Below are 25,040 nucleotides of genomic sequence, written 5' to 3' on the forward strand. Positions count from 1 at the left end.
GATGTCGAAGTTCAACTTGTCCGTATAATGTTGGATGCGAAAAGACAAGTTTTTGATCCTGGTGTTGCACAAGAAAGTCGTTCCATTTGCGAGTTCAATCTGATAGTCCATGAGACTAGGATTGGTGGTCAACCGAAGTTTGTCGACCATAGAACAAGCTAGGAAGTTATGAGAGCAGCCACTGTCAATGAGGATAGTGACCGTTGTTCCACGAATCGATCCTTGAACACAAAGTACTTGAGTGACCAAGGAAGGTTCGGGGTTGCTGGCAAGGCTCAAGTGGATGGTATTGGCCATTCGAACAGCTTTGCCTTTCTTGTCTTGTGCTGAAGTAGCATCTTCTATTTGGGAAGTGCTAGGTTCCATATTGGAATTTTGCTTTGGTCGTTTGGGACAATCGAACCATCTATGGTTGCCTGTACAGATGATACGAAGTCCTTTTGAGCTGGAGTTGTTCTTCTTGTCAGTGGCCGCACCTTTATCTTGGGAATGTCGGTAATGACTTTATGAAGAAGAAGAGGTGCGATCCTTGGAGGAGTGCTTCTATTGGAATCCAGCAAATGATTTCTGAGTCTTCTGGGGATCTTGAGACTGTCACTGACCTTGATTACCAAAGTTTTTTCGAAACCCGTATTATCTTGAGGGCGAGCACCTTTGGCCATAGTAGAGTTTTGAGTGCCATTAGCACTCTGCTTCCCTGTGTTTTGGAAATCTGTAATGCGCTCTACGTAGGCAATAGCGCCAGCTGTGGTGGTGATGTTTGCTTTAAGGACATCAATGCGTAACGAGGGATTTAGGCCTGAGATGAAAGCATGAAGGCGATCATCCTCAGTTAAACCATCAATCTCCAGCACCAATGTGGTGAGCTGAGAGATGTAGGAAGACAGGGAGCCCATTTGCTCCAACTGTCGGAGTTTTGAACGTGCTTGGAAGTCCGCATTGGCAGGTATGAACTGCTTACGGAGCACGTGTTCAAAACGTTCCCATGTTAACACACTTTTGCCGTCCTTTAAGCATCTTTGCCACCATAGAAAAGATGTATCCTTGAGGAGGGTGGCTGCCAAGGTGATCTTTTTGCCTTCAATGAGGTCAACAGTATCAAAAATACATGCGCATTTTTGCGAGCCATTGGTCAACTGTTCGGTTAACCAGTGTAGGCTTTCGGAAGTTTGATGTCAAGTCTTTTAGTTTTGGAAGCTTGAAGTAAATAGTAGAGGGCACGTAGTTCAATGTTTTCTACCTCTGGTGGGAATGAATCCGCATAGTCATCTGGTTGCGTCACGTCATCCTCTGTATATGTGGTACTGCGAGACTCTTGAAGTTGTTGAACTTTCTGGACCAAGTCGGAGATGCTGTCCTGAAGCTGGGAAATTTGAAGTTGTAATAGTGATTCGCCTTGTACATTGACTTCAGGAGTCTTTTTTGGACTTGAGTCTTTGATCTCTAGAGAGGCTTCACGCGAGCGTTGCTAACTATTGGAGATCCCTGTGAGAAAAGCGCGAACTTGCACTCTGGTTTATACCATTCCTGGAAGAAGATTCCGGCTGCTCCCTGAGGTTGCTCATGTTGGAGGGGGCAAGCGAGGCAGGATGGAACCACCCGTGGAAGTCTGGTAAAGGAGGTCCTGTCTGAGGTAACACTGGTGATGCCGAAAGTCGTATTACTGCTCGTGAGAGAACAGGAGTAGGTTGCAGAGTCCACGGATCTGAGAAGGGATAAGGAGCTGCTGTCGGAAGTGGAGGATATCCAGGAGGAGTGCCTTCGGAGTGTAAATATTGTCTTGGAGAAGGTACAACCTGTAGAGGAGGATATCTGGGAGCTGAAAGAGGTGGAGAGTACCCTGGCGATGCCGAAGGTGAGGGGTAAAATTCTCTCCAAAGATGGACAGCAAACTCTTGAGGAATATCAGGTTCTGAGTATCTTCGTGTCTTGTGGAACACAACCTGTACTGTGCTGAGGAAGTAATGTAACTGAGGTGCCTCACACAAAAGATATACGATGTGGTCCAAATCACTAGGAGGGCACGTGACACAAAAGACCCACGATGCAAAAGCTCTGAAATGGGCTGGTTGTGCAATCTGAACACGATATTGTGTGGTAGATGATGCCTGAGGTATCCTTGAAATGCCGGGTGAATTACCAGGGGTTTCCATGCTTTAAGGGAGCGTCTTTCATTTGCTGTAATTTGATAATGACAAGAGAATCCTTAAAAGCAGAATGGAAAGACTCCACCTGGCAAGGAGAGCAGGCTATCAATGGCGCAATAGACTGCAGGTACCCGATTCTGGATCGCAATAGGGGCTGGCACACCAGGCTGCTACTGTCATGGCGAAAATCTGTTTGCAGGTTGTTTTTCGACCGAAAGGCTGGCTGATGCTGTGCTCCCATAGCAGGCTAGAAAGGAGCAGGACTGCAATACCAGCGGGGCTGCAAAGGGAAAAGAACCTGGCAGCAAAAAAGGTGTGGGCTGGCAGCAGAAATGGCACGGCTGGCAGTGTGAATGGCGCGTGAAGGCGGCAGCAGGATGCATGGGCTGACAGCGAGATGGCGAGGCCAAGATGTGCAGCAAATCTACGTGGGCTGGCAGCGAGAGGGCGAGGCCAGGCAGGGCAACGAAAAAGCTAGAGGTTGTGCAGGTAGGCTGAGCGAAATGGCGAGGCTAAGGGCTGCGCAGGGAGGCTGCGATATGGCGAGGCTAGGGGTTGCGAACCTACGTGGAGATCCGTATGGTGCAGATCCGTACGGAACGGGACTGATCAGTACGGTGCATATCCGTACGGAATGGGGCTGAGGCGGGCTGCTGCGCGTGCAGATCCGTACGAAACGTCAAATAGGTTCGCCTCTTTTCGTTGGGGCTGCCTAAGGTTGGGTAGTTGCCCAAAAATTAATTGGGGGGTTTAGTTAACCCTAGGGTAGCTAGGGTAAACCTAAGGGTAGGGACTGGGTTTATTTTTTTCCCTTTTTACCCCTCTAGGTACCCTTTTATAGGTGCTTGCATGAATAGGTGTGCCCTTTTTTCCGCGATGGGGTGTGTCCCTTGAGTGAGGAGTCGAGACTGTTCATCAAAAGGTGTGTCCAATGGTGGAAAAGGTGCGTCCCTTGGTTTTGGGACAGCCCAAGCACCTGAAAGGACACGATTTTTGTCGTGTCCATTCACATCAACTTGTGATGTGTGGGAGATGGAGAGGCCATAGATGACTTTAGGCAGGGTAGGCGCGAAAAATTTTTACGCTCATCCTCTCCATCTCTTCCATGCACAATGTGCACGGATATCCTTCTAGCGGAAAAGATGTATCAGATCGGCGCTAGAAGGTGGGGGGCATTTCCTACAGGCAGGAGCAAATTTTGCTCTAATACCACTGTAAGAAATCCTAGATTTACTATATTTAGAAATGTGCTAAGGAAGAGAAAGGAGACTGAGATAGCAGAGAACAAGGAATAATTGTATTGCTTGAATGTCTGTAGGGTGGATGTAATGTGTCATCCATACAATTGGGCCTCTCTTATATAGAGAGTGAAGAGTCACACATGAAAAGGTGTGTACTCCAAAGGGTATGTGCATGAAGAGGTGTGTACCCCTTGTGAAGGGTGTAACCCTTGATGAGAGGGTACATTACAATAGGAATGTCTCTTCAATAGAGTGTCTCTTGTGAAGGGTTGTGCCTCATAGGAAGTGTCCCGTCGAAAGGGCAAGGGTTGTGCCTCTTAGGAAGTGTCCCGTCGAAAGGGCATACCCTTCCACAAGTGTCCATTCATCAAACCATCCATAAGTCTAGAAGTAGAGAAAGGAATACGTCACAGATTGTGACACTACATCAGGCTTGTAAAATGGCAAGAAGAGGTGTAGAAGATGGCAGGGTTGTCAACAACAAGGTCGGCTACAAGATAGGTTGGTTGGGCTAGCTGGAGCCATGGAAGTAAGGGCCACAGTGCCTTGGTTTTGTGAGACCCATAAGTCACGGGGTAGGAGAAAAAGTCGGCTAAGGGAGTCAATTTTCTCTTACTGGTCCAGTAGTTTTTAAGGGCTACCATGCCTCATAAAAGGACAGCCTTTGGCCCCATATCCTCATTCACTCAAAGACCAACCTTCGAGATGATTGCATTAGTACAACACCAACCAAAAAGGACTTCCACAAGTCCCAAGAAAGTGATCATTACCTGCAAGCTAAGAGCTCATTGAGGCCTATACCCTTGGCTATCTTCCAGGGCAGCAAGGTTCATGGATCTAGAACGGAGAGTCTACACATGCTCATCAGAGAGCACGTGGGTCCATGGATTTAGAGGTGTCAGGTGATAGTAGTACGACATTTTGGTAAGGCCAGAGGTCCATAGTAGTTTGGTGGAACTCCCCTGGAACTCTCAGCCTCTCTTTTGTATTGTGTCCACATGTTGTTGGATGAAAATATATCAGTTTTGTTGGTAGTATATCTCTCTTTTCACGGTCTAGTTCCTGGGCTTGCACATGTTTGTACACACAAGCAAAAAAGTTTTGGATTCAATGTGCGCACACTTATAACACTTATGCATGAATTCTCAGGTCCACCATCAATCAATCTTCCGCTGCGTGAGGTATCCTCTCTTTTAGTATCACATACATTACGTGCACACATCACACACCTGCACACGCAAGGGTGCTACATATGGGCATTGGTAGCTTTATAGAATAGAGCCCATTATTAGGATATAATAATATTCCATGCTAGTGTGTGCAATCCCATTGAGCTGGATCATGGGCGTGAGATAATACACATGTGCGCATGCAAAAGCACACATGCACATAGTGTAAGAATCATTTCCCAAGATAAAGGGCAAGATAGAAATATGGAGGGGCGAGACCTAGGAAGAATTACAGTGGAAAAGCACATGCTTGAGTCTTTGTTGGTCTATGTGATGTCAAATTTACCTTTCTCTAAGGTGAATATGAGGAAAGTAGACAGGTGCACTTCTAACTTTATCTGGGAGGGCAAATGGCATGCTATAAATTGGGAGGTTGTCACGACCCCAAGGGTGATTGGTGGGATTGGATTGACCAGCATGATAGAAAAAAATGTGAATCTCTACTCAAAATGGATGTTGCAGATTGAAAGTGCCCAACCATGGGCTAGAATTGCTAGGCACCTTTGCATCAGTGAGCCCTATCAGGATGTTCTACTCTCTGAATTTCATACAAAGATCCCTAAGTCTAAATTACTGGTAGCTAGACTAGTAAATGTGTGGAAGGTGAAGGCCAAAGACTGCTCTTGGGGAGGGCTAAGAGCCTTGCATGGTGATGCTTCTCTGGGCAGACCCCTATGGCTTTAAGACTGGGCATTTGACAATGGCCCCCCAAGAGCAAGGAGCCACCCCTCGAGTTGTTGCCAGGCTGTTCAGAAAGGGACTCAAAATCCTAAGACAAATATGGGATCCAAGGGGGAATAAATGGGATGAGGTTGCTGTCATAGTGTAAAAATTTAATATGTCAAATGATGAGGGTATGCTGGTGGAGACAGTATTGAGCAGGTTGAAAGATAACTGACCCACTAGTCACTTTTATCGTCATGATGAGGGACTAATAGATTTCATTTGGAAGTCGGGGAAACCACTCTCAAAGAAAGGATCTGAGGAATGAGAACTCGAGACAGGTGGTGTGGATCACCAAAGGGAAATGGAAGTCCCATGCACCATAAGATGGGGTCAATATTTGGGCAGCCAGGCTGAGAAGGGTGTGGAGAGCAACCTCATCCTTCAAACTCAACTTTATGCTTTGGAGGGTTCTTATAGGGAAGCTTCCTGTCAGAGAAAGGCTAATCAAGTGGGAACCAGATGTGGACTCAGTGTGCCCCCTTTGCAATGCTTTCAAGGAGACACATATGCATCTGTTATGGGATTGCTTCTACACTAGAGAAATTTGGAAGGAGGTCAACAACAGCTTGAGAGATAACCAGATCCACATCACGTCAAGGTGGAAAATGGCCTTGCGAGGGGATTTTGGGGGTTTGAATGAAAAGCTCTACTACAGTTGGCAGCTGGTCCGAGCAATCACTTTGACTAATATTTGGAAGTATCGGAATGATCTGGTCTTCCAGAGGATCTGGGTGGGGAGACAAATAGCGCCTGATCGAGCACACAAACAAATTAATTAATTGAAGGATTTTTTTTTTGCATGGAAAATTAATTAAATTAAACAAAAAAGGGGAAATACAATTAAAGAGATGCGTGAAGTGCTCGAAATGCTATAAGCACTTCAAGCCACCTAGCATTATGTAACCCCAACACCGCCAAAACCTCAAACATGAGATTAGTAGTCATATCATCCTGAAGTGACACTCCTTTGAAGATCAGAGAATTGTGGATTTTCCATATGAACTAAAGAGTCACTATGCATACGATATCTCAAACACCAATCAAACTTAGATTAAGATTGCCACGAATCTCCCAACAAAGCCAACTTCCAACAAAGACAAACAAACAATTGTGCTCGATGAAGCCATCTCTAAATCGCCCACCAAAGTCTCCTCACCACCACACAACTCCAAAAGACGTGATAGTGGGATTCCATAGCTATCTTGCAAAGAGAGCAGACTGGAGAGATACGTCGCCACCTATTAAGCCTGTCCTTAGTGGATAGCTTACAAGTCACCAACCTCCATAAGAAAAAATTACATTTGGGCGAATGTGTAGCTTGTTGCGCCTTAATGATACGTCTCCTCCAAACAAATACACTATCCATGGGTGCCCAACGTCTCCACTAAAGCTGAGTATGAGAAGAAATACCAGACTCCAATTGAGGCACAAAATCTTGGAGAGAAAGCCTATGGAGTTGTTTCCCTTTACTGTTCCCCCAACCTTGAAGGCCTAGGCTGCGAACCACAACACTACTAGTAGGCCAATCTACTCTCACCCTTGATAGTGTGGCTTGATGAAAATAAGCTTCTCTTGGAGTCGATCGAAATCGACACACCTGCCAACCTGCAAATACTCATGAAATTTGAAGAACACCTTGCTACTGGATTAATCCTCTTGCAATAATAGCCCATGGTTGCATAGAGTGTACCTTAAGTAGCCATTTACAACACAACTTATCACACTGAGCTTTATAAGAAAGCACACCAACCCCTCGCAGCTCTTTAGGAGCGGTTACATAATCTCATGGAATTGGGTCCCATCTGCTCTGCCATAAGAAATCTTTAGCAAGTCTATCTAGTATCAACTATAGTAAGTCCCTTTTCTAAGAACGGAAAAATTGATGACGCATAAACGCGCATTGGAGAGAAAAATTGCTTGAGCATGACAATCCTGCCTAGTGTGAAAAGAAGCTTACTTCTCCACTTGTTTGGCTCGAATTTTAGTAAGACGCCAATCTAGTCTTTGTTGCATTGTGATTCCAAACCCGATTGGGCATCCAAGGTATCGACAAACTGAACCCGGAGAGACAACTGAAAAACCATACTGCATCAGCCAATCAAGATAGGGGCCCCAATCCAAACACATTAGCGATGCCTATGAAGAATCTGAAGCACCAAACAACGCTTCCAAGAGGAACAAGCTCCTCTAATGTTCCATGAAATGCTAGAAATCATTGAGAAAGTTTAAGTGTTTATCTGCACCACTTCAAGTGGCCTATCCTCATCATCCTTCATTAGCTCCGAGAAGGCGCAAACAAATTTGCAAAGGGAGCCAGTTTTCTAACATGACCTTTAATAGAACGAAAAGAATTAACCTTGTCTGGACTGCAAGAGTTGAGCCCTTTAGTCACCAACTCCTAAGCACATGAACCCTTGACTTGAAGGTTCCATTCATGCATCTGCCGTACGACAATCTTGTTGTGCATCCTGAGATAGTGTCGTCACTTTGCTGGCTCAGAATAGATCTACGCAGGGTCCTTTCGTCGTATACGACTATGGACCTCCTCTTGACTGGCTTTAGCTGGCCGAGAAACAAAAATGCCAGAATTAGGGTTGTTTCAACTGAATCGTCCATGGGGTCCAATTGTGAAGTGAAGAATTGTATATGTTACATAGTTTTGAATTGTAGCCTGTAGGTCATCGCCTTCAATATGCAAAGACTCTGATTTTTAGAGTCTAGCGATCATCGTGCTCATCCAAAAAATCAGCTCTACTGTATTTTAAAGGAAAGCCCTAGAAGTTTTTGTCACCTTCATATGGAGTGATGACTCTGACAAGTCCATCGCCTTTGATATGCAATTGATTTGTCTTGGCCTATCATCCGCGTATATATATGGCCCTAGTACCTCCTGCATGGCTATGTCTTTAGATTCCATCAGTAATTCGTTACACACCTCTTATATTCCTTACATGGACTAATCCCATACGTGAGAGAAGGGAGATTCATGGAGGTCACGTGGAGGCATTCTGGAGGTTTGGGGGAGGAAGAGGGAGCTTCGGGGAGGGAGAAGGGAGCTTTCGGGAGAGGTGAGCACCACATGGCACCATGAGGGCAAAGCGCAGAGGTAACAGAGGCACTGCTGTGACCAGTGGGGTAGATGAGATGGTGAGATCACGGCTATCTCTCATTAGTCTAAACTGGGCAGAGGACACGTGGCAGGCATATGGCATGTGGGCACTGCAGTCTGAGGGGGGGTTAATGCAACCTATGAGGGCACATGCCACACGGGTTGATACATTCACGGTGGCTACGGCTCAGACTGTTCGGTCCAGACCTAATAAAGCTTGAATAGGATGCCATGTGGCATCACGAGGGAAGGAGGGCCGAGTCTTGGTGCAAATGTGCAGCACTACCATGTAGACGTCACACATGGCGAGGATATATACATACATACATACATATATATACACACACACACACACACACACACACACAGAAGGGGGGGAGGGAGGGAGAAAGAGAGAGAGAGAGAGAGAGAGAGAGAGAGAGAGAGAGAGAGACATAAACAAAAATATGTATATGTGTGTGTGTGAGCGCACGCGAGTGCACGCAAGCATGTTGGTATGCATGTATATGTTTTCCGCATTTTTCCTAAAATTCCTCAAAGTTTGAGATTTATAAATGAAACCTTGAGTTTTATGAAATGTAATCTACGATTGCAACTTCAAACCCAGCGGGTCTCCAACCCGTCGTAGACGAGTCAAGTTACTCATATTGGTGATGATGGCAGACACCCACTTAGAAAGTCAAGGTGCTGGAATGAACACCGTCGTGTGCGGCAGAAAAACACTATATGGGTGATTGAAAGGGGAGGAAATGGTGTGGACTTCACATGGGAAGGGAAAGTGTGTAAGTTTGAGATCGGGGAGGGGAAATGGAGGAACGTGAACGAGCTGCCACGCTCCAGGGTGCAGACTGAACATGGTAATGGGCCCCAGTGCTCACTACACAGGGTCCTTCAAGCCCCGAAGCCTCAGCCCATGGACGATTCCAACAAGGGCTCTCACGCTTCCGGCTCTCCAACTGTCAGGGCGGGGTCCATAGTCGTATAAGACAAAAGGACCCCGCGTAGATCTATCCTCAGCCACATATGAAAGACGATCTTTATGTACACCCCCTCGTTTACCTCAACTTGCTGTGTGGCCTTGAAGGAATTTTCGGCGAGTAAATTAAATCAAACGATCGAGCGCGCAAACAAATTATTGGTAAATTAGAGAACTAACCTGGATGCTCTTGCGTTGATGTCGTCCACAACGGCCGAAGCACCGATAAGTGTCGCCGTGATCTCCTTCACTTCGTGTTGCTGCGCATCGGGCAATCCCAAGCCCTGCAGCCTTTGTAGTTTCTGTCTCACCTTATCAACTGTGGAAAGCAATGATTCTCGAGCGATGTCGTTGTCTTGTGCTTGTAGCGCGCTGTCCGCGAGAAAGAGTATAGCTTTGATGGCCAGGTTCACTGGCCAAGGCATGCCTCCACTCGCCTTGTCCACGACGTCTAGAATGGTTTTAAGCACATCAGGATCGAATTGCGTCCCGCGTCGCACCTGCGGCCCCAGTTGGAATTATTATAAGACGATAGACAACCTTAAATCTACCGCGCCACATTTAGATCTACAGGCCGCAATTCACCTGGCGATAGATCTCCGGTAGGTGTTGCCCAAGGCCCCGGAACATCTCTGTCAGGTCGTGAGCAGGAGGAGGAGGTGTGGTGGAAGCGACGACGTTGCCGTTGGGGCTGGTGTTTGTCGCAGGCTGGAGGTCCTGGCGTTGAGGCGCAGGAGGTGGTGCGGTGATGTCCTGGAGGCTAGTGGAGGCGACGACAGGGTGAGAGATAGTGCATGTGTTGCCCATGATGCCGATTGGAGCAAAATGGTGGGAAGAAAACAAGCCGTTAGCTCCTTAAATCAGAGTAGAGAAATGCTTACCAAGTGGGAGAGCTCCTTAAATCAGAGTAGAGAAATGCTTACCACGTGGGAGAGCTTCTTAAATCAGAGTAGAGAAATGCTCACCACGTGGGAGAGACCACACACCTAACATATTGACCATCACTTTAATGTAATCCACACAATACATGCCTTGGTGGCCACCATTATAACTAGATCAGGGCAGGTAACTCTATTGAGCTAGTATATATATGAATGAATGTAGTGATATTTGTTAAAAATTGTTAAATAATATTTTCCATCTTGACTTGATTGTTAAAGTGAATTTAGAACTTAGATTTATGTAAACTTGCAATTTGAGAAGAATTAGTTACAATATGAAGAAGAGCACTAAAATAGTATATTTTTTTGAAATACACTATAATATTATTATAAGAGTAGCAATACATGAAAATTTATATAGTATACCTAAAAGTGGTTATTGTTGGAATTGTTATAAATGGAGTTATATATCACTAAAAACATGATGCTTTTGTAAGCATTTTTTAATACATGTTATATATGAATTATTTTATGTGTATTGAAAAAAAGTAGTAATGCTTTGAAAACAAAAAAAAATGAGTAATATATGTTATGAATTAAGAGTCCTTCAAGAGTATGATGTAATTATAGTTTGAAATAGGAAGTCCTTTACATGTATTGAAAATGGGCTTCTACTTAAATATACTAGATTATGTCTCTATTTTTGAGAAAGTAAAATTTTTTTGTAGATGCTGGATTTCCACTGAGGTTATTGTATCCATATTTCGAGTTGGTTGTGTTTAGTTCTCTTATGTATTTCTCTTCGAGTGTATCCGCTTTGCTTTTAAAGTTTGTGGTGGCTAGGATTTCTGTTTTGAAGTTCGAGTCAAACGGTTTGTAGCTGTTAACATCATGTTTTAATTTTAATGGAGGATTGGTTTGGTTTGTGCTATCCGTTTTTCAAGATTTCTAGTTTGTCCAATATATCTTTTTTTTGTAGCAATACATAGAATGTAATATGGGCCTTTTGTGCCTTTTTCTTTGTCTTCTTCGCGATTTTCTATTTGAAATAGCAAAATGAAGTACGATGAGTTTTTCTTGTGTGTTAGAAGATGAAGTTTGTATGTATTTTAAGATATGGAGTCAAGAATGTACCTGTAGGGGGCTGAAATATATTGTTCTTTGTTGGAGTCGGGAAAAACTCAAAATGTTCGCCATATGCTTCTTTTGCAAAATTTAAATCAATAATGGAAGTTATACCTTCTATGGTAAATGGCAACTCTTTTGCTTTTTTTTTATCATCTGTTTGGAACATGTTGTTGAACTCTGCTAGTATGACATTTCTAGTCATACGATCTATTTTGAGGAGTTCGACTAAGCTTACATTGTAGCCAAAGTGTAGAAGTTCAAGGCAATAAGCTGAAATTCCTTCTGAATGCTTATCTATTATAGCTTGTGCTTCTGTTCTCAACATCATTGGAGTAATGATATCGTCTTCTTTTGTGATTTTTCGAATTATGTACTTAGTTAGACCTGCATTATGTTTGAATTAATATTATGTATATGTTATTTATTGTATTTTTAAAATTTAAAATTTAATCATTTTTTATAAATAAAATTGGATTACTAACCGTTTGCTCTCATTTCTTTGTCCCCATGTTCTGCCTTCCATTGTTGTACTTCATGTTGATTGATATCCATGAAATTCCTAAGGTCTTGCAGTGTGCTCCATCCATAAATGTATTCATTTGGTTCCTTTCCAGCCATGTTTGCAAGACGCATTTGAGCTGTATACAAGAAGTAATTTTGTCCCTTTGTTCTTTTTGTTGATTTCTCTTGATCTTGTTGAGCTAATCGGGCTTTACTTTTGAATTGATTAAAGATCTGCGAAATAGTAATCTATTATAAATTAGAATATAAACTAATGTGAAGAAATACTACAATGCTTAATATTGAAAACGTACCTCGTCTGATGTTGCCATATTTTATTGTTGGTTGTTCTTCAAATAAGTTTTTTGATAGATCCTGCATATTAGTTTGTATATCAAAAGTTTCTTTTCTCTTAAATGATGAATATTTAATAAAAGGATTTTCTATTGATTACTTTTTTTTAAAAGTTCATGTAAGCAATGGAATGAAGCCAGATGGATTGATTTTATTTAAGATTCTTAAGTTCTTATGAGTCGTGACTCGTGAAAGCATGACATATGTTAGTCCTGGTGCAAATGATTTTTGTATTACTACAAGAGCCTTTCCTTTGAGTGTGCATCCTTGTGACTTGTGTCCCGTAATTGCATATGCTAGTGTGATTGGAAAAGTTGTTTTGTGATACCATATTGAGTTTAATACCTTCCGTTTATGTTTTGATCGTCTTAGTGTGATTTTTTCATTTGTTGATAAGATCTTGGCATGAATTTTTAAAATGTTGTTTGTGGTATTATCTATTTCTAGTGATATGACACTTGCAATAGCGCCATTTGTAGCTCCGATTGTGAGATCCATATTTTCTGTGATCATCACTTTTACTCCTATTGCTATTTGTTGTATGGAGTGGAAATTTGGATTTATTATCCATTCTTTTAATTCTAAGATTTGATCAGCATTGGATGTTACAGTGACGCTTTTAATTTGATGCTCATTGAATTTCTTATGTAGTATGAGCTCATTATAGTATCGGGTGTCTTTTTGATGGGTGCATAATATAGTTGTGTCCTTGTCAATGAAATCGTTTGCTTCACTATCACTTATGATTAAATTACCTAGGTAATACTGAATCTCTTCTACTGTTGGTTGTCTTATTCTAATTATGTTTAAGAATTCTATGTATGTTGGATCTTCTAGGTGACGTATTGATGTGTGAAGGAATGAAAAGGTTGCAGTTGTCCAGAAACCCGAGTTTCCAATATAGCATTTTCTACAGAATTCATTTTCTTGCACCTTGCATTTGCATACTGGAGGTAACTGGGACATATCTCCGAATAAGAGCATCTTTTTATTTTCAAAAGGATGCAAGATTGTTTGCTTGCAAGTTTCGCACAGTTGTCTGATTACTGTGTTTAATGTTTGGCATGTCATCATTAAGATCTCATCAATTATTATGATTTCTGCATTTTGCAATTCTATGTATCGTTCGTTTGGCACTGGTAAGGAGGCACGAAACTTATCGTGTCTCTTTGGTAGAGCAAACTCATGATGGACAGTAGTTGCTAATCAACTTAGTCTCATTGCAGCAGCTCCTATTGTTGCTGCTAAAACAATCGATTTTCCTTGTTTTACATAATTATAAGTAATGTACTTGATCATAAATGTCTTTCCTGAACCAGGAGTACCACAAATGACATGAAGTCCTTTGGGTGATGCATTTATCTTTTCGTAAATTTCTTGTTGTTCAGAAGAAAGAGTTGCATTTTCGAAATCCTTAAACTCGTTCATCATTTGAAGTAATTTTGTGCATGTTGTGTTATGTATATTGGTATCTTCATGAAGGTCGGTTGAAGCCATGAAGGAGTTCTGAATAACACGTAATGGGCTTTTTTGGAGTATCATGTTTGTTAGTTGGTGGCGATTTTGATCTATTAGCAAGTGCACTTTGCAATATTGATCGATAAGAGTTTCGATTTCTTCTGTTTTTACGAGGTCTCGGATATGGCATTCTAAGAAGTAAGATTTTGTATGATTGTTTTCAGAAATGAGCTCATTCTCATTTCTAAAATTTACGTTCTTTAGTAGAAGGTTGTAAAAAAATCCTTCAAAATGATGAGCAGGGTGGTAATATGTGAAACGTATGATCCGTGTTGATGGATACACATAATTTTCGAAAGAATCTACGATAGTTATGTTATCTTTGTTTTTTTTCTTTGACTTTTGGACGTTGTATTTTTTCCAAAATTCATAGAAGGTCAAGTTCTCCATTACACTTGGACGACCGCAATATGTATCTATAGGATGCATTACAGAAACACAATGTTCACGAAGGTATTTTTGGGGCATAGATGGGGGAGAGGAGTCAATGAAATGTACAGATTCGCTTCTTTGAATGGTAGATATTTGTAAGCATGACAATGCAATCTCTGTTGGAGATGTTGGCTTTGAAAGAATGTATGCAGATATCATTTTTAATTTAATTGGATCTAGATTATCTAGTCCTAGAAGTTTCGCATCACCAGGATTCAAGTTCATGTGTCCCATGGGTTCGGTTTTCATAGCATATTTTAGAAGGTAATATGAGAGGCCTGTGTTTGTTATTTTCTGAATATTCATATGTGCTTGCCACAAGAGTAATATTCCTGCATGGTATGGAACGACATTACGATGTTCTAGTGATGGACGGAAGTAGATCCATCTTTGTGTGAGAGGATCTATAGTAGGTTTAGTATCTAAATGTATTGGATATGGAAATCCGTATTTGCATTTGTGGTTTGTGGTTGAGTCAAATAGATTGCATGTTGGTCTACATGTGTGGATTTGTTTTCTCTTTACCATATAGTTAAGCTTTCATTGAATTGAATTCTTTAGCCAGTTATTAAAATCATTCATGTAAGGGATATGTGCACCTATCTGGTTTGATACAATATCTATGTCTTGTGCATCTATCCATAGCATCATGTGTGCATGCATAGATCCTCTATTTTGTACCTCATATCTTATGATGTGATGGTTGACTCTACCTAGTAGTCCTTTATCGCATAGAATATATCTTGCTAAGAATTGTTGCAGTCTAACATGGAAGAGCACTGCGCATTCAACTGGACAATCTCTCCATGTGAAGTTTTTATTGAATTGTTTAGCAATGGTTTCTATTTGATCGATTTCACACCATATTGTGGTTGATACCTCATCTGCAGTAAGTGTAAGGAATATATTGGGAAGGCCCCATGTGTCAACCATTGCCATTAGATCTTTTAAGTTTCTATGGTGCCATGAAGGAGATCCAGGAATAGAATTTGGTATCTGAAACTTAAGAATATGTCTAATTATCTCTTGTTCAGATATTCTTGGATCTTGTCGTCTTTGTTGGTCAATATCTCTTTGTAATACTATAGTTTGAGTAGAGTTTGCTATTAAAATAGACTGACGTATTTGGTACATCAATAACAAGTATGGTTTGTAAAGAGTGAACATGGAGAACAATGTTGATATTCTCATTTTTAAATATACATTGAAGAACATCTTGCCGTCATGAGCACCATATCCGAAAGGATAGAGGAATGGGAATAATGCATACTCTATTGTTAATTCGTCACATTGTGACAGACCTTCCATAGATGTTATGAGCTGACGCTCAATAATTCTTGTTGAATCACGAAGTACAATTGTGCCGACTTCATGTGATGTATTTTTTTTAAATTGATGAGTCATAGATAGCATGTTGATTTGTTCTAGTAATGACAAGTAGTTGTCCTCATGTGCAATTTTCATAAGATCGAATGGTGAGTCAGCAGAGTGTTTTTCAAGAATATCAGAAATAACTTCTGAAGAAAGAACACTTACTCATAGTTTTGGATGCAGTCGTTTATACATTGTTAAGTATTTTTTAAATATGGGGTTTGTTCTAGAGTTAAACGCTAGAACGTGTTTTGTTGTTGATAGTAAGTTTGTTGAGTTACTACAAAATCTTTGTTGGTGATTCCAACATATTAGTGGATTATCCAACATCGATCTCCTTTGTAGTATACCTGTTGCTAAAGATGTAATACCTTTAGAAACGTTTAGGGATATATCGATTATAGAAAGCATTTGCATTTGAAATATGTCTGCTAATACATTCTGTAAATAGTCTGGATCATAAGGAACCGAGTACAACTTTCTGAACGGACTATCTATGCATGCTTTACAAGCCATTTTTGATCTATGTCCTAGGCCATTTTCTACATGCAAACTTATGAACGTATTGGATAAAGTCATATGGTGTTATACTTAATTCTAGTAGTGAAATTACTGATTTTAACTTTGTAAAAGAACCTGTGTTAAATTCTATTCTACCACAATATACACAATATTGCATCTTTGAAATATATTGAGAAGTGATTTGGTTCCATTCTTTTAGAAAATTATTGATGAATAACCATGAGGAGAAACTTGGTTGTAATCGTCTTTTCTTGTTTTCTATGCTAATGTAGGAAGCACGTTCTCTCCTTTCAATAAGAGACCTTTTCATATTTGTAAAGTAAATTATATGTTGAAGTAGAAGCCCCTACTTTATTTTCCCGTTGTGGATGAGAGCATTAAAAATTACTTGAAATTCACCAATTCGAATAATCTGCAAATAAAATATCAAGGTTATTAACACTTTATATTTTTCACTCAAAATTTATAACGTCTCTAGTTTATGTTGATACGAATTTGAATATAGCATATGGGAATTTGAATGTAGCATATAGCATTTCGAATATAGTACATGGTAAATAGCTCTTTCTTTTTGCACATAGGAGTTTGTGTTTAGGATATATTTTTTTACATATATTTGTAGCTATTTTCTGAACGGACTATCTATGCATGCTTTACAAGCCATTTTTGATCTATGTCCTAGGCCATTTTCTACATGCAAACTTATGAACGTATTGGATAAAGTCATATGGTGTTATACTTAATTCTAGTAGTGAAATTACTGATTTTAACTTTGTAAAAGAACCTGTGTTAAATTCTATTCTACCACAATATACACAATATTGCATCTTTGAAATATATTGAGAAGTGATTTGGTTCCATTCTTTTAGAAAATTATTGATGAATAACCATGAGGAGAAACTTGGTTGTAATCGTCTTTTCTTGTTTTCTATGCTAATGTAGGAAGCACGTTCTCTCCTTTCAATAAGAGACCTTTTCATATTTGTAAAGTAAATTATATGTTGAAGTAGAAGCCCCTACTTTATTTTCCCGTTGTGGATGAGAGCATTAAAAATTACTTGAAATTCACCAATTCGAATAATTTGCAAATAAAATATCAAGGTTATTAACACTTTATATTTTTCACTCAAAATTTATAACGTCTCTAGTTTATGTTGATACGAATTTGAATATAGCATATGGGAATTTGAATGTAGCATATAGCATTTCGAATATAGTACATGGTAAATAGCTCTTTCTTTTTGCACATAGGAGTTTGTGTTTAGGATATATTTTTTTACATATATTTGTAGCTATTTGAATTTGGGATATAGCAGGTTTCATTTATCACTTTGTATATATTTGGTAGCAATTTGTATTTGAGAAATAGCACTTTAAATTTCGTACATATCATTTTGCATTTAGAATTAGAACTTAGCATTGATCAACTAGCATTTTTGTGTTTAGCTAATAGCACTTTGTATCCAACACATAAACAAATAAACTTAACCACACATTCGTTTGGGGGGAGAGTCAGCACATTTCCTCTCCAAAAATTATAAGACCAAGGAACGTGCCCTTCCTTGGGTTCATATGATTTTGCATTTTGCACATAGCATTTTGCATATAGTATGAAGCAATTTGAGTTTGGGATACAGAACATAGCACTTTGCATTTTGCATATCGTACTTTGTTTTTAGAAATATATGATTTTGTATTTTGTACATAGTATTTTGCATTTTTGAAAATTTAGTGGATCAATTCTGTAGTACAAAAAACTTTGAGGTTGTTGGCAATCACCCATGCGTAGCACTGTGCAGATTGAAACCGATGGAGGACTGGTGCTAGCGGAGGAAGGTGAGCTAGCCAAAAGGTGCGAACAAGACTGGCTCCTAAACGTTCTATCACCGGATCTCTTAAGCCAAGAAAGTGATAGTGATTCTAACTTAAAGGACGGGGAACTTAAGCCAAACATTTGTAGCTATTTGAATTTAGGATATAGCAATTTTCATTTATCACTTTGTATATATTTGGTAGCAATTTGAATTTGAGAAATAGCACTCTAAATTTTGTATATATCATTTTGCATTTAGAATTAGCACTTAGCATTGATCAACTAGCATTTTTGTGTTTAGCAAATAGCACTTTGTATCCAACACATAAACAAATAAACTTAACCACACATTCGTGTGGGGGGAGAGTCGGCACATTTCCTCTCCAAAAATTATAAGACCAAGGAAGTGCCCTTCCTCGGGTTCATATGATTTTGCATTTTGCACATAGCATTTTGCATATAGTATGTAGCAATTTGAGTTTGGGATATAGAACATAGCACTTTGCATTTTGCACATGGTACTTTGTTTTTAGAAATGTATGATTTTGTATTTTGTACATAGTATTTTGCATTTTTGAAAATTCAATGGATCAATTTTGTAGTACAAAAAACTTTGAGGTTGTTGGCAATCACCCATGCGTAGCAGCTCAAATTGCAAGCATCAATAGCATGGCCATCGAAGCAACAAGGACGAGCTAGAAGAACGTCAAGCTAATGCCAATTGAAAACTCTGAATCACCAAGCTGCCTCCACAAGGTTTTCAAGCGCAAGTACCTTTAAGAGCAACTTGGCGCACAAGAGCTAATTGACTACTTGAAGCTACATGAGCTTGAAGAGATCAAGAACACTCAATGCACAGATTGGAGCTCTCCCACTGTGCAGATTGAAACCGATGGAGGATTGGTGCTAGCGGAGGAAGGTGAGCTAGCCAAAAGGTGCAGACAAGAGTAGCTCCTACGGTTCTATCACTGGATCTCTTCACCCAAGAAAGTGATAGTGATTCTGTGAGGAGTTCTAGATTTACTTGAAAGGGATCAGTTGGGAAGAGCTACGTGAAGCAGTCCCAAGGTTCTCACTTTATAAGTTATGAGGCTCAAGTTTGCAGATGTTGGAGAATGATTGGGTTGAAACAAATCAAGCATGCTTGGTACTTTGCAGAAGGAGGACAGGTTGGTAGACTGAAGATAATGGACATGAGCAGTTTGCAAGGAGTAACGAGTTTCATTGGGCTAGCAGGTTCCTATCATGTGGCAGGCCATTGGCATAGGGCTCGTTTGTCGGGTATCTACACAGATTGTGGTTGGCTTGATCAGGTGGGCATTTGCCCTATAACAGGGCCCCATCGATGGGGCCAAGGTATTATCTTGTGCGCAGCACGGAGGTCAGTGATCAGCTCCATCTTGCCTCAGGTTTGGGCTACATTGAGAGCAGCACGGAGACCAAGGATACTTCACAACACTCTCTGGAGCTTGAACACGCAGGTTGACAAAGGTCAGAGGATCTCTCAGGACACTTACTAAGAGTGCAAGCCCAAGAAGGCCACCCATGTGTAGCACTGTGCAGACTGAAATCGATGGAGAACTGGTGCTAGCGGAGGAAGGTGAGCTAGCCAAAAGGTGTGGACAAGACTGGCTCCTAAACGTTCTATCACTGGATCTCTTCAGCCAAGAAAGTGATAGTGATTCTAACTCTAAGGACAGGGAACTTAAGCCAAACATTTGTAGCTATTTGAATTTGGGATATAGTAGTTTTCATTTATCACTTTGTATATATTTGGTAGCAATTTGAATTTGAGAAATAGCACTCTAAACTTCCTACATATCATTTTTCATTTAGAATTAGCACTTAGCATTGATCAACTAGCATTTTTGTGTTTAGCAAATAGCACTTTGTATCCAACACATAAACAAATAAACTTAACCACACATTCGTGTGGGGGGAGAGTCGGCACATTTCCTCTCCAAAAATTATAAGACCAAGGAAGTGCCCTTCCTCGGGTTCATATGATTTTGCATTTTGCACATAGCATTTTGCATATAGTATGTAGCAATTTGAGTTTGGGATATAGAACATAGCACTTTGCATTTTGCACATGGTACTTTGTTTTTAGAAATGTATGATTTTGTATTTTGTATATAGTATTTTGCATTTTTGAAAATTCAATGGATCAATTTTGTAGTACAAAAAACTTTGAGGTTGTTGGCAATCACCCATGCGTAGCAGCTCAAATTGCAAGCATCAATAGCATGGCCATCGAAGCAACAAGGACGAGCTAGAAGAACGTCAAGCTAATGCCAATTGAAAACTCTGAATCACCAAGTTGCCTCCACAAGGTTTTCAAGCGCAAGTACCTTTAGGAGCAACTTGGCGCACAAGAGCTAATTGACTACTTGAAGCTACATGAGCTTGAAGAGATCAAGAACACTCAATGCACAGATTGGAGCTCTCCCACTGTGCAGATTGAAACTGATGGAGGATTGGTGCTAGCGGAGGAAGGTGAGCTAGCCAAAAGGTGCAGACAAGAGTGGCTCCTGACGGTTCTATCATTGGATCTCTTCACCCAAGAAAGTGATAGTGATTCTGTGAAACTGATGGAGGATTGGTGCTAGCGGAGGAAGGTGAGCTAGCCAAAAGGTGCAGACAAGAGTGGCTCCTGACGGTTCTATCATTGGATCTCTTCACCCAAGAAAGTGATAGTGATTCTGTGAGGAGTTCTAGATTTACTTGAAAGGGATTAGTTGGGAAGAGCTACGTGAAGCAGTCCCAAGGATCTCGCTTTATAAGTTCTATCTAAGGCTGCACAAGTGCTAGTATAAGTGCAGATGTGGCTTGGGTTGGTATGCAATGGAAAGGGGCAGTAAAATGGACTTGAAGCAAGTCAGGCTCACGGCAAGAGAGCCTGGGCTAGTGGCAGCTTGCCACATGGCCAGGCACGGCCTGCAAAGCCCAAACAAGGAAGAGAACTCTAGGATCACTCATTGAGACACTCCCCAGTTGCATACATTCAAAACAGTTTAGCGCTTCCTCACAAAGCCCATGTTCAACATATGCTCCAATTATTGCAGTTCATAAGACTACCTTGTGAGCACAAGCCTGTCAAAAGAGTTCCTTTCCAGTCTCCAGAGATGCTGTGTTGCCACATGCTTTCAAGATGGCCACATAAATCACACTATCTGGTGACAGACCTTGCTCTTGCATCTATGCATAAAGCCTAAAAGCTTCCTCGCTTTCTTTTTTCTCAGCATACCCCCAAATCATGGTAGTCCATGTAATCAGATTATGGTGAGGCAATTCATCAAAGACTCGGCAAGCATCCTCCACACTGCCACATTTTGTGTACATATCCACCAAGGCAGTCCACAGAAATACATCATACTGAAAGTCACTCTTTACTACTTCAGAATGTATAGCTCTACCTTAGTACCCCTCTTCTAGGGCTGCAAGGCTACTGCAAGCCTTTAATGTGCCAACAAAAGTTCGATGATGTGCTGTGATACCTTTTTGGCGCATCAATGCATACAACTCCAGAGCCAGTGCACTATCTTTTTGCTCAACATGACCAAGGATCATGATAGTCCATGTAACTGCATTACGATAAGGCAATTGGTCAAAGACACGCTGTCCATTGGTCATGCTTCCACACTTCACATACATATTCACCAAGGTATTTCCTACAAATATATCGGACTCAAAGCCACTCCTTATTGCTTGGGAGTGGATGGCTCTTCCCTTTTCTAGGCACTCTACTTTTGCAAATTTCTCATCAAGTGGCTTCCCCCCTTCCAATGCTGCCAGACTACTGCAAGCTTTCAACACGATGACAAAGGTTCGATGGTTTGCTCTGACACCTTCCTGGTGCATCCGTGCATACAATTCCAAAGCCAGCACACTACCTTCTTCAGCATGAGCCAAGATCATGATATTCCACGTGATGACATCTCAATGAGGCAATTTCTCAAAGACATGCCAGGAATCCTCCATGCTCCCACATTTCATGTACATATTCGCCAAGTTGCAGTGGACCAACGGCATGATTCTGAACAGCGAACAGGAGGGATCACATGTTATCTTGGAAGGCTTGGGATTGGGACCTGAATGGAGCTCAACAACAGGTTGGTTCTGAAGACAGCTGTGAGGAGTTCTAGATTTACCAGAAAGGGATCAGTTGGGGTGTTGCTACAAGTTCTTCTGAAGAAGAGTTTGGGAGACCTGCAACAGAAGTGGTATAGCAAAAGGCCATGCAGATAGAAAGTTGCCAGCACATGGGACCACAAGTCTGGGGCAGATTGCTGGTGGGGGTGATGAAGGGCAATCTGTAGGGTTGGTTGACCTAAAACTTGTCATTTACAGATTGGAAAGCCCGTTGGATCAGCCAGATCTATGCTCTTCCAGTAGGCCAGATTTGAACAGGGGTAGACCAAACCCTCCCCTATATAAAGACCCCAATTGGTACTACTGCAATACACCTGAGAAAGAGGAGCAAATGTATGGCTCACCGTTGAACTTCTGTCACTTGTATCCCTGTGTCAGGTGCATGGAGATATAGTGGCTAGACAAACAGTTTTGGTCTTTGCCACTAGTTACCACCTCCAGAAGGGAGTTTTGAAAAGACAAAAACTCTGCATCAAACAGCTAGAAGAGGTGCCATGTGTGTTGCAGCATTGGGAAGGGCAATAAAGGGCAATCAAATATGGATCAAATGCAGCATATAGTGCACCAATAGGGGCCACCAAACAGTAGCAATTGGCCATCTAAACCTGGCCAGATTCGACCAGCCGAAAATGGCTGCAAATTCACAGATCACCTACTGGGGGCCAGCCATGGCCTGCCTACTGGGCCCTTTCCTGCACCTATAAATGCACCATTTCTGCCCCTTAGTTCACACATGCAGACACATTTTCAGTCACCGTTTGGAGCTGCAGCAGGGCGCTTCTCTCCCACAGCTACTCCACTGGCGTATCCAGCAGTTCCCACGCAGCTGCTCATCTTCACGTTGCCCAGTTGCTGCACAGTTTCCTGCATCAAATTTGTCCCAAGTACGCTCAGCTTCTGCATCCATTGGGGATATCTCAGTCAGTTTTGTAGCAGCATAGCATCAGCTTGATACATTGATCTGTATCCATTTTGTATTCAGTTTTGTATCCATGTACAGTCAGTGATTAACATGCATTGTTTCCAACTTTTGTAATCAGAAATAAGCATGTGTACAATGCATTAAAGACATCCGGTGTGCGATGTATTCTTTCTTCATGCGTTCATTAACCCTTTGTTCATGGCATGGCAGAAGTCTCTGCGTGTTATATTGGTATCAGAGCACCATGGCTCTTTTGGATCTGAAGAAGGGAGTCCCAGCATTCACAACGAGCCTTGGAACATCCTTCACGGATCTTGAAGCCTGCAGCAGGCACAAGAACGAGGATGTAGTCGGCAAAGAAGGGTAAATGGTTGTTTTCTATTTTGTCCCCGGACTAGTGGCAGCACACTACTCCATTAGCCTCTCTCTCCCTTCCTTCATTGCACATTGGGTTGGCTCCCTTCGTCACTCGTGTGCATTTATTAGAGCAGCAAAATGAGCGAGGATTTTTTTTGTCAGTAGTTGTTGCAACAATTGATGGGTCTAGCATCACCTAACATGGGCCCGTCCAATGTTGTAGCTTTCATTCGAGTGCTCAAGGAGCAAAATTGACTCCTTTCCAAGTAGCTCTTGATCTAGCATGAGATCCAAAATGAGCCTGGGCAGGCAAACAAGAAAAAGGAAGAAGCTATGGCATTGAACTGTTTTCATCTCCTGTTGGAACAAGACCGCCTTGAGGAAGCTGTGCATCAAGCCCACATCATGAAGAGTTGGCAGCATCAGAGGATTAGCGGTTATGAGACCCAGAAGCAATTCTTTTACAGCATCAACAGTCTGAAGTCCGTCCACCTGCCTATTAGTAGCTGCTAACACGGGTTCATCGTTCGCTCAAGGATCTTCTGGTCCAGGTCATAGTGTAGTGGACTATCCTTCAGCAGCACTCACAGGCAGTTCTACATCCTCCTCCACCCATGAGCGTTCAGGCTCCCACCACAAGGACCCTCAATTTCCTCAGTTTTCATGGGTCTTCCATCGTTTGGGACATCTAGGCCCATGAGATTCATTGACGATGAGTCTCTTGGGTCTACCACGCTCAGTCAACTGTAACTGTTTTGATCCCTATGACTCACATTGTACCTCCTTAATTTCAGGACTTTTCAAGTGGCTTAGTTTCTGGTCCCATTGGGTTTAAATCTTTGCAGCCTTCAGGATCAATTACCGCATTGCAAGAGCCAATACATCACAATGAGTGTATCACTTGCATGTGTCAGCAATGCAGAGGAGTCACATTCACATTGGTATCAGAGGTCTATCCTTGACAGCTTTCAAGGAATCATCAACCTCCATATTGCTAACAGCGGCAACTGTTGTTGCAACTCTCACTTGCTCCCATCAGCCTCTTGTACGTCTCCCAGGCTACTGCAAGCCTTCAATGAGCCTACAAAAGTCCGATGATCTGCTGTGACTCCTTCTTGTTGCATCCGTGCATACAACTCCAATGCCTGCACACCTTCTTCTCGCTTAGCATACCCCAGAATCATGATGTTCCATGACACCACGTCATGCTTTGACATCTTGTCAAATACCTTGTGGGCATCCGCCATGCTTCCTCTCTCAACATACATTTGCATCAATGTGCTCATCTTAGACACTGGAAGCTCATTTGGACGTTCCTCCATGTGAGAATGAATTTTTTCAAACTTCTTCTCTCAACATACATTTGCATCAATGTGCTCATCTTAGACACTGGAAGCTCATTTGGACGTTCCTCCATGTGAGAATGAATTTTTTCAAACTCCTTCAGCTGTGTCGACCCTTTGTGGACTGCAATTCCAACCCTGCCTAAGGAATGCTTATAGAGAAGCAGTCTACGCTTTGGGCCCATACCAGTGAAGGCCCAATCAAAGACCTATCTTACACAATATGAAACAAGGCCATTAAGAATAACGAAGCAGAGATGGAGATGGAGACAAAGAGGGAGAGGGAGATGGAGTGAGCTTCGAAGTACCTAGTTTTCT

The 25,040-nt window shown here is 41.6% G+C and overlaps 1 protein-coding gene across 1 annotated transcript in view; it reads right to left on the reverse strand.

Annotated features, from left to right (window-relative positions):
• The window catches only part of LOC147882030 (uncharacterized), a 41,695-nt gene extending 31,452 nt beyond the window's left edge, over positions 1-10,243 (reverse strand). Inside the window, exons 1-2 of the mRNA XM_087401912.1 lie at positions 10,014-10,243; positions 9,609-9,928 (exon numbers count right to left, since the gene is read on the reverse strand). Coding sequence (XP_087258038.1) covers positions 9,609-9,928; positions 10,014-10,235 — 542 coding nt within the window. The 5' untranslated portion in view covers positions 10,236-10,243. The remainder of the gene's footprint in view (positions 1-9,608; positions 9,929-10,013) is intronic.
• Positions 10,244-25,040: the final 14,797 nt, after the last annotated feature.

Source organism: Dipteris shenzhenensis, chromosome 30, assembly GCF_047967505.1.
Source record: "Dipteris shenzhenensis isolate YYH24624 ecotype China chromosome 30, Dip_SZ_1.0, whole genome shotgun sequence".
Taxonomy (NCBI): Eukaryota; Viridiplantae; Streptophyta; class Polypodiopsida; order Gleicheniales; family Dipteridaceae; genus Dipteris; species Dipteris shenzhenensis.